A 9,974-nucleotide genomic window follows, 5' to 3' on the forward strand; every position below is an offset into this window, starting at 1 on the left:
TGGAGATAGGAGTCTCACGGTCTCTCCTGCCCCGGCTGGCTTTGAACCGCGATCCTCAGATCTCAGCCTCCTGAGTAGCTAGGATTACAGGCATGAGCCACCAGCGCCCGGCTTAGAGATAAGTTTTATGGACCTTTCCTGCCCCGGCTGGCTTCAAGCTGATGGCTTCAAACATTGATCCTCAGATCTCAGCCTCCTGAGTAGCTAGGATGACAGGCGTGAGCCCCAATGCTGTCTTTAGAGCATTCTTTTTTGCCAGTCGTGGAGCCTGAACTCTAGGCCTAGGCGCTGTCCCTCAGCTCTTCAGCTCAAGGCTACTTGAGCCACAGAGCCATTTCGGGCTTTTTCTGCTTATGTGGTGCTGAGGAATCGAACCCAGGGCTTCATGTATGCACGCAAGCACTCTACCACTGAGCCACTTTTCCAGCCCCTCTTTACAGCATTCTTCTTGGTATCATGTCTCACTTAGCACCCGCCTGCCTAATCCCCAGAACTGTTTGTCCCATGAGGTCAACACCACAGTGTCCCCCTCACTTCTGGGGCTGGGGAGGGGGGTGGGTGTCACTGAAGGCCTGTGCAGTCACTGAATACAGTTTCCCAGGCCTGGGGTGTGGCTGGGCAGCAAAGCGCCTGCCTGGGTGGGCGGGGCTCTGGCTTTCAGCCCCAGCCCCAGAAGAAAAACAAAACAAGGGTGACCCTGGAGATAAACCTCCTTGTGCCTTGAGTCCTGTCCCCAAAACATGTCACAGCTAAGGGGTGTGTGTGTGTGTGTGTGTGTGTGTGTGTGTTAGTGCTGGGACTCCAACTCAGGGCCTCAGTACTGACCCTTAGCTTTTTTTTTGGGGGGGGGTCGGTCATGGGGCTTGAACTCTGGGCCTGGGCGCTGTCCCTCAGCTCTTCAGCTCAAGGCGAGCGCTCTACTGCTTGAGCCACAGCACACTTCCGGTTTTCTAGTTTAGTCTCACGGACTTTCCTGCCTGGGCTGGCTTTGAACCGTGATCCTCAGATCTCAGCCTCCTGAGTAGCTAGGATGACAGGTGTGAGCCACCGGCGCCCGGCTTTGCCTTCATGTTCTTATTTTGCAGATAAGGAAACTGAGTCTGGGAGCATGATGCTATGTGTTCAAGATTTCACAGGCCTAAAACAGGACCAGAAGTGAAGTCAGTCCCTCCGTCTGGCTGCCAGCGCCCCCTACGCCCCTAGCCTTCTCCTGGGAGCGGTGGGAGGGGAGGAGAGCCCTTGCTGTCCCTCTTAGCCCTGGGGGTGGGAGAAGGCTGTGAACTCCTTTTGTTTTTGTAGTCAGTAGTGGGGCTTGAACTCAGGGCCTGGGCGCTGTCCCTGAGCCTCTTTTGCTCAAGGTGAGCGCTCTACCACTTGAGCCACAGTGCCACTTCCAGTTTCTGGTTGATTGGAGATAAGAGGCTCCCTGACTTTCTTGCTGGGGCTGGCTTTAAACCAGGATCCTCAGATCTCCGCCTCCTGAGTGGCTGGGATTACAGGCATGAGGCACCGTGCCCGGCTTGGGCTGCACACTCTTACCTACAGACCGGCACTTGAAGCTGGCTGGCTCCAGATGCTGGAGCTGCGTGCGGGCCAGGGCGGCGGGGCCGGCGCAGGCCCCGGTGCCCACGCTGGCGTTCACCGTGGCCATCCACTGCAGGATCCACAGCACGCGGCAGTCACACTGGAAAGGGTTTCCCCGCAGATCCCTGGGACCAAAAGCCACGGAGGGAAAGGGGCTGGGACCCAGCTGCCCCACCTGGGTGGGAGCGGTGGATGGGGGTGAGCGGGGAGGGCCCCCCACCTCCCCATCCTCACACATGGGTCAGGGTGTCCAGGCCTCGGAAGAGGAATCGAGGCAGGGCCTCCAGGCGGTTGTTGGCCAGGCTCCTTGGGGAAGGAGAGGAAGAGAAGGGAACCCCATCAGCTCTCTTGGGGACAGGGGACAGGGGCATGGGGGGAGGGGGCGGTACGGGGTGTGGTCAGGGAGGGCGAGGGGGGGCACGCACAGGTGAGTGAGTGAGCGAAGACCTCTGAGAGCATTTTTGGAGATGGAGCCGATCTCGTTGTCCTCAATGAAGCTGGAGGCGGGGGAGGCAGGGTGAGGGGGTGCCCCAGGGTTGGGAGACCATGGGAAGTGTTACCTTTGGGCCCCTCACTTCAGTGATGGCAGAGAAACCTGAAAAACCCTGTGTGTGTGTGTGTGTGTGTTTGTGTGTAGGAGGGGGTATTGGGACTTGAACTCAGAGCCTGGGTGGTGCTGTCTCTAGGCTCTGTGGCTCAAGGCTGGTGCTCTCCCACTTGAGCCACCCCTCCACTTCCGGTTTTCTGCTGGTTCACTGGTGAGAAAAGTGTCCTGGACTTTCCTCCCCGGGCTGGCTTTTGAACCCCGATCCTCAGATCTCAGCCTCCTGAGTAGCTAGGATTACAGGCGTGAGCCACCAGCGCCCGGCTAGTTCCACCATTTTTATCACCATCATCAGCTCCTGCTGCTACTCTGGTTGCTGCAGGTGCGCCAGGCATCTCCTCCCAAGCCCACCTGTGCCCCGCCCCGGCCCTGACTCACAGGTACTGCAAATAGGCCAGGCCGGCAAATGCATCGTCTTCAATCACAGAGAAGGAGTTGGATGTGAAGAGTCTGAGAAAGGAGCGAGATGGAAATTTTCCTCCCTCCCTCCCTCCCTCCCTCCCTTCTTGCTTCCTTTGCCAGTGCTGGGGTTTGAACTCAGGGCCTGAGCATTGTGGTTGCCCCGCCCCCACCCCCCACGGGTGCTCAAGGCTGGTGCTCTACCACTTGAGCCACGGCTCCACATCTGGCTTTTTGTTATTCCATCGGAAATAGTCTCACACAGATTTTTTTTTTTTCTCCCCTGGCTGGCTCTGAACCATGATCCTCAGATCTCAGCCTCCTTAGTAGCTGGGATTACAGGTGTGAGCTACTAGCACGGGGCTCAGACCCCCTTCTGACTCTGGAACTTTGGTCTTCACTCTCAGCCCATGGGCCCCCACATGGCTCTTGGTGGGTGTACGTGGACAGAGGTGGCTCCCACATGCGCATGTACACACTCCATGGGACTAACACCCTCGTGCATGCACACACGCACACACGGGCAGGAATTCCTGCAGCCCAGGGCCCAGGCCTCACTCACAGCAGGTGCAGAGTTGGCATCTTGAGGAAGCTTCCGGCCTTCAGCTGGGGCACCCCCAGTCTCACAAGTGAGCTGGAGACACGGTGGGGGGGGCGTCAGGAGAAAGCCATCTCAAGGTTCTATCCCAAACCCAACCTCCCCACCCCGCCCCGCCCTGCTGGGGAGCTCCGTGCTTCTCCCCCCTACTTGCCCTCGTAGTTTTCAAGGACCCCAACAGTACTCACCTTGCACCCCCTGATTGCTCACTCCCTGAGCCCCCACATCTCCCCAGTACTGCCTTCTGAACCCTCTTAGCTCTCTCCCGAACATCCCAAGATCCTTTGCTCTCCAAGTTCCTGCTGGGGAGAGGGATCCTGCCCCCCCCCGCTTTCTGCCTCCACCCTTGGGGGGTCTCCCATTCCCCCCCCACTCCCCCAGCCCCATGAGGACCATACACTCACAGTGACAGAAGTGTTGGGGTGAAGCTCTCGGGCAGCTCTGGGGAACCCTCACACAGGGCGCTGTCTTTGGAGCAGGAGCAGCGAGGGGGGCATTTCCCTTTTGGGGGTCTCCAAGCCACCCCTACCCCTGCCCCAGCCAGCAGCAACAGCAGCAGCACCACCCCGCCCATCCCCCTGCCCTTCCCCTCCAGCCCCCCACTAAAGCCCCTGCAGCCTCCACCCGGCCGGCTCCCCCCTGCACACTCTACATGATGCCAGCCGGCGCCCCGCAGCCCGGAGGGGGCGAGCGCCTTGCTCTCGGCCTGCCCCGCGGCCCTGCGATGCGATCTCGGCCGTCTGACTTGCTATGGGGTCTCTTTTCGCTTCCTGACTTGAATCTCCAGTGTGGATCTCCAGGCCTCGGTGTGTCTGTCCGTCTGTCCGGGGCTCAAGCTCTTTGGGTGTGTGTGTCCGTGTGTCCCTCTGCATCGCCGGCCTCCCTGCCGCCGCCCGCGCCCCTGCTCCCCGATGGCCTCAGATGAGTTCAGCCAGGGAGAGTTAGAGGATGAGGAGGGGGAGGGGCAGGGGAGGGGGAGAGGGGGGAGGGGGTCAGAGGCTCTCAGAAGCACAGCCTGGGGACCTGGGGAAGGGACCCGTGTTCTCTGGGGGGAGGTAGGGGGGGTCATCAGCCCGCTCCCAGCTAACCCCCATCCCAGATGCTCCCATCAGTCCGTCCAGGCGGTGGTCCCCAGGGCGGGGATCAGGTGGCTGTACAGATGGGAGATGGGGTGGGGGACACTGGCCACGCCCAGCCGGGGCCCCTTCTCTTGGAGGGTGTGGTGGGCGCTGTCACAGGGCATAGAAGGGCCAGCGCAGGTCCAACTGTGCCCTCTGGTGGCCATACTGGGCAGGGCCATTGCCCTGCCTGTCCCCCCTCCTTTCCCCTCCTCTGTAATTAACCCTTAGAACCCCACAGCTCACTCAGCCCAAGGTCCTGCCAACTGGCACGCCATCTCCCTTGCTGCTCTTAACTCAGCCCCAAGCTCTGCGCTAAAACTTCCTCTTATAGCTGGGCATCAGTGCTCATGTCCCTCGTCCCAGCTATTCAAGATGCTGAGATCGGAGGATCATGGTTCAAAGCCAGCCTGGGCAAGAAAGGCCGTGAGACTCTTACCTCTAATGAACCGCCAAAACAAAACCCAAACAAACTAAAAGAGTGGTTCAAGTGGTAGAGTAAAAATAGCTCAGGGCTAGTGCTCAGGCCCTGAGGATTGGGGGAAAAAAAGGCGGGGGAGGGCGGGAGGGAGGATTTTGTATCTGTTTCCAGGGAGAGAAACTGAGGAAGAGGATGAACAGCCAGAGGCAGAGCCTGAGTGTGTGTATGTGTGTGTGTATACCCGTGCACACGGGTACACACACACCAGTACTGGGACTTGAACTCAGGCCTGGGCTATCCCTTAGCTGGCACTCTACTACTTGAACCACACCTCCACTTCCAGCTTCTTGTTGGTTCATTGGAGATAAGAGTCTCACAGCCTTTCCTGCCCCAGCTGGCTTTGAACCAGATCCTTAGATCTCAACCTCCTGAGCAACGGAGACTTAGAGAGTTATTTACCCAGCATCACCCAGCTAGGGACTTCCTAGCTACTCCACCAGGGGGCAGTCAAGGATCCGGAGTGAGCCGGGGAAGGGAAGGAAGCTGGATCAGCTAGGAGCTGGCCAGGTGCCCCCCCCCCCACCTCCTGTTGGCGCCCTACCTTCTCTGTCCCCACCTTTGAGCTGCGTAAACATTAGGGTTATTATTAACCAGAAATGGCTGGTGACCCTGGGGTGCAGGGCCACCCAGGCCAGAGGCTGCGGGGGCTCAGAAAGCCAGGCATGGAGGAGCCTCAGCGCCACTGGCGGTCTCTGGGGCCAGGTGCATGTGGGTACAAGACTGGGCCACATGTGTCCTAGGTGTGAATCCAGGCTCCTGAGAGTGGTGTCTGACACTTAAAGCTGGGGAGCATTTCTGTCCTTAATCACCAAGGGAGAACCTCAGGAAAACCAGCTGCCCTTGGCTAGATGTCTGTTTTCTCTTCTTGAAAACAGTCTTGAGGCCTGGTATAGTGGCTCACACCTGTAATCCTAGCTATTCAGGAGGCTGAGATCATGCTTTTTACCCCTGCTATTGCTTGAGCCACACCTCCACTTTCAGCTTTATCATTACTGTTATTATTATTGTTATTATTTGGTGGTTCACTGGGGATAAGAGTCTCATAGACTTTCCTGCCTAGGCTGGCTTTGAACCACAATCCTTAGGACCCAACTTGATTTCTCTCTTTTTTTTTTCTTTTTCTTTTTTCTCCTGGGGCTTGAACTCAGGGCCTGGGCACTGTCCCTGAGCTTCTTTTGCTCAAGGCTAGCACTCTACCACTTGAGCCACAGCGACACTTCTGGTTTTTTCTGTGCATGTGGTACTGAGGGATCGAACCCAGGGCTTCATGTATGTTAGGCAAGCACTCTACCACTGAGTCACCTTCCCAGCCTCTGATTTCTCCATTTTATAGCTCAGGAAATCCTGGGAGGGAGGTGACAAGGGTTGCCCAATGTCACAGAACCAGGAGGCAGAGTTTAGGCCTGACCCCAGCTTCCGTCACCAAGGCCTGTGAACTCAGATTATGTCTGGCTCCCTTCCCACCCCCCCATATACATGTAATCAGGACCACATGAGCTCATGGAAGGGAAAGTTCAAGGTTAAACATGTTGGTTGGTGGTTTGCACTGTACGAACATACTGTACCTGTCTGTGTGGCCAGCCATGTCCATGTGGTGTGTGTGTGTGTGTGCACGTGCATGCACGCTAGTCCCTGGTGAACCTCACAGCCAGCAGGAGACAGCACACACACACACACACACACACACACACACACACACACACACACACTGAAAGACCTCCAAAAGAAACCAACAACCCTGGGACTCTGACAAGGGCTGCACAGAATATTGTGGTCAGCCAGGCCCTGGTAGCTCACGCCTGTAATCCCAGCTACTGGAGAGGCTGAGATCTGAGAATTGAAGTTCCAAGCCAGCCCAGGCAGAAAAGTCCCTGAGAGTATGATCTCCAAAGAAATAGCAAAAGGTTGGAAGTAGAGCGGTGACTCAAGTGATAGAGTACTAGCCTTGAACAGGGGGGGAAAAATCAGGGCCATCACCTAGGCTCTGAGTTCAAGTCCCCAAACCAGGACCAAGAAAAAACAAACACCCCCCAAACCCCAAACTAAAACCAAAAAAGAACACTGTGATCCAAAGTCGCTGGGCTTGTTCACCCTGAGCCCGCCTGACCTTCTGCCCTGGTGTTGCACACGCTCCGTGCTGGGGCAGGCCCCATAGGTAAGATTGAGTCCCCCATCCGTTGTGCATGCCCTGGGGCGCGGCCTGTAGATGCAGTCTGAGCTGAGAGAGTTAACTGAGTGGACCGGGGCGGTCTGGGCTGGGGGCCGCCCCCTGGCCCCCCTCCAGCCCGGGCTCCAATTACAGCTGCTGGTTGGGGAGGGGAAGGGTGGGGCCAAGAGGGGAGCCTGCTAGGGGTGCCCGGCTCCAGCCCTGGACCAGGGGGTCTGAAGTGTCAGCCCCTGGGTCACAGCCCGGACATTTGGGGGGACCTTCTTTCAGCAGGAGACAGTGAGATTGGGGTAAGTGTCCTCCCCCCACACTCCCCATAGGCCCTCTCCCCTGGGCCTGGGCGGCCTATTTTTGGGAACAGGAGGGGCCAATCCTGGCTCCCAGCAGGCCTGACCCATGGCTGGGAGGAGAAAACAGAAACAGTAGGGGTGCTGCGGGGTAGGAACGAGGGTGACTCCCTGCTGTTAGGGTGTAGGTGCACACAGATCTTCTTGTCACACGGAGACACCCCCAATCCCTCCAGCCAGCAGTGGGAGGGAGGGGGGGCCGTGGCTGCGGTCTGGCTCTGCCCCTGTGCGCATGCGCGGCCACGCCCTGCACATCTGTCTTCTGTCTCTGGCTGGTGTTGACTGCTTAGGGGCACCCAGAGGTGGCCCCATGGGCTGGTTCCCCCCTCCCTCGCTTTCCTAACAGAATCAGGGGTGGCTCAGCAGCCTGTGACCCACCAGGCTTTACTTATCTATGTGTGACCCCCCCAAACCATACAAGTGGGGGGAAGAGGGAAAGGCTGTGGCCCGGTGGCCTGTGCGAATTCCTCAGGGGTGAAGTGGGAGATATTTATACCCGGGGTCAGGCAGAGAGCGGGCGGGCAGCCCAGAGCTAGAGTGCTGGGACTACAGGAGACACAGCGGAGCCCTGGTGTGGAGGGACTCGTGGGACCAGGGCCCAGTGTGGTCTGTTCTGGCTGGCTGTCACCTGGAATTCTGACCCCCTGCTAGGGTAGGTGTGTGTGTGGGGGGGAATCTGGAGGTGGAGGCCTGAGGAGCAGGGAGGCCTCTGCGTGTCCATCTCTCTACAACTGTGTGAGTTGTTTTGGTGACACAGCCCCATGAGACCAGCGGTGCCCCTGTTTCTTGGGCAACTAGGCTGAATGACTGACAATTGTGATTAAGCCCTGGCTTGTGTAGGATTTAACCCCTTTGGATTTGGGCGTCATTATAGGGGCAAGCCAACTTTCCCCTTATTTATTTATTTATTCGTCAGTCATGGAGCTTGAACTCAAGGCCTGGACATTGTCTGTGTGCTCTTATTCTCAAGGCTAGTGCTTTACCATTTTGAGCCATAGTGCCACTTCTGATTTTCTGGTGGTTCATTGGAATTAAGAGTCTCATATTGCCGGGCGATGGTGGCTCACGCCTGTAATCCTAGCTAGTCAGGAGGCTGTGATCTGAGGACGGTGGTTCAAAGCCAGCCCAGGCAGGAAAGTCTGAGACTCTTAACCTCCAATAAACCACCAGAAAACCGGAAGTGGCACTGTGGCTGGCTCAAGTGGTAGAGTGCTTGTCTTGAGCTGAAGAGCTGAGGGACAGTGCCCAGGCCCAGAGTTCAAGCCCCGTGACCCCTCCCTCCCTCACCCCCCACAGTCTCATATCTTTTCCTGCCCAGGCTGGCTTTGAGCCTCGATCCTCCAGCTCGCAGCCTCCTGAGTAGCCAGGATTGCAGGCGTGGGCCACTGGTGCCAGCCTTTCGCTTACTCTTATTGTCTCCTCAGGACAATGGCACCTGTCAGCCACACCTTGGTTTTCTGTGTGGGCCTCCTAGCCATGGCCAAGGCAGGTGAGTTGGAGAAGAAAGGAAATGGAGTGACAGGAAATGGGAGTCCCCGGGCTGGCATTTGGAGGAGGAGAAGATCCTGTGGGCCAGCTGGAGGTGGGAGTGGATGGTGGCTGTCTTTGGGGACCGATGACACACTGGAAGATATGAGGCTGGGGTGGGCTGGTGGGGCCCCCACCCCACCTCAAGTCAGGGATGGACAGGGCAGCTAGGACCCAGGGCAGGTAGGGCTGTCAGCTGAGGGCCCCACAGTTCCCAAAATGCCAGCCCCGGAAGACCAGCAGCCCCAAAGGGTCTTTCCCAGCTCCTGCTCCTAGTCGGGGCAGCAGCCAAACTCTGGGCTCTCTGGCTCTCTCTTTTTTTCCCAGAAGCTTCACCGGAACACGACCCATTCACTTATGGTAAGGGGAGCTTCTATTTTGGGGAGGCCTTGGGTTTTGTTATCCCTCTGTCTCTGTCTGTCTGTCTGTCTCTGTTTCTGTCTGTCTGTCTCTCTCCCCTTTTGACTCAAGCTCTCACAGTACCCGATGGCCCATCTGCTGTCCCCTGCTCCCCCTCGCCCTGCTCCTCCCCTCCAGCCTCCCCCCCCTGCCTCCCCCTCTCCTCCTCTGTCTGCTCTCTAACTGATCTCCTTTCCCCCCTCCTCCCCCATCCACAGATTACAAATCCCTGAGGATCGGAGGCCTTACCATTGCCGGGGTCCTCTTCATCCTGGGCATCCTCATCATCCTCAGTGAGTGTCTGCACCCACCTGGGCCCCACCCATCCCGACCCGTTCCCACCCATCATGGACTGGTTCCCGATCCCGCCCATAGCCCGCCAGGGCCACGCCCACCATCTACCTTGCCCCTCCCCCCGCTTTCCCGCGTGGACAGTCATGACTCCGCCCCAGCCCCGCCCTCAAAACGAACGTGGCCGTCAGGCCACGCCCCCAAACAGTCCGCACTTCCACCCACCCCTCTACCTCCAACCCCGTCCTGGCTCCGCCTTACTTCTAAACCCGCCCCCTCCCCGTTCGGCTCCGCCTTCAGCTTGTTGTCGACCACGCCCTCTTTGGACCACCACGCCCACCTTCGGCCCCGCCCCACCGTCACCCTACCCATGTCCCCGCCCCTTTCAAGGCCCGCCCCCGCCAGGTGCCCGCCTCCAGCCTCGCATTGGCCTCACCCACTGCCACCCCGCCCACCTCC

The 9,974-nt window shown here is 58.3% G+C and overlaps 1 protein-coding gene and 1 long non-coding RNA gene across 2 annotated transcripts in view; one reads left to right on the forward strand and one right to left on the reverse strand.

The window, feature by feature from the left end:
- The window catches only part of Lgi4 (leucine-rich repeat LGI family, member 4), a 6,544-nt gene extending 2,785 nt beyond the window's left edge, over positions 1-3,759 (reverse strand). The window contains exons 1-6 of the mRNA XM_013026168.1: positions 3,590-3,759; positions 3,150-3,221; positions 2,567-2,638; positions 2,010-2,081; positions 1,819-1,890; positions 1,540-1,709 (exon numbers count right to left, since the gene is read on the reverse strand). Of these exons, the coding sequence (XP_012881622.1) occupies positions 1,540-1,709; positions 1,819-1,890; positions 2,010-2,081; positions 2,567-2,638; positions 3,150-3,221; positions 3,590-3,759 (628 nt within the window). The remainder of the gene's footprint in view (positions 1-1,539; positions 1,710-1,818; positions 1,891-2,009; positions 2,082-2,566; positions 2,639-3,149; positions 3,222-3,589) is intronic.
- Positions 3,760-7,121: 3,362 nt separating this feature from the next.
- LOC105993130 lies at positions 7,122-9,522 on the forward strand. Its single transcript, XR_001175433.1, has 4 exons — positions 7,122-7,241; positions 8,723-8,787; positions 9,153-9,185; positions 9,443-9,522. It is a non-coding gene; the product is annotated as an uncharacterized LOC105993130 (long non-coding RNA).
- The last annotated feature ends 452 nt before the right edge of the window (positions 9,523-9,974 follow it).

The sequence above is a fragment of the Dipodomys ordii genome, unplaced genomic scaffold (assembly GCF_000151885.1).
Source record: "Dipodomys ordii isolate 6190 unplaced genomic scaffold, Dord_2.0 Scaffold92, whole genome shotgun sequence".
Taxonomy (NCBI): Eukaryota; Metazoa; Chordata; class Mammalia; order Rodentia; family Heteromyidae; genus Dipodomys; species Dipodomys ordii.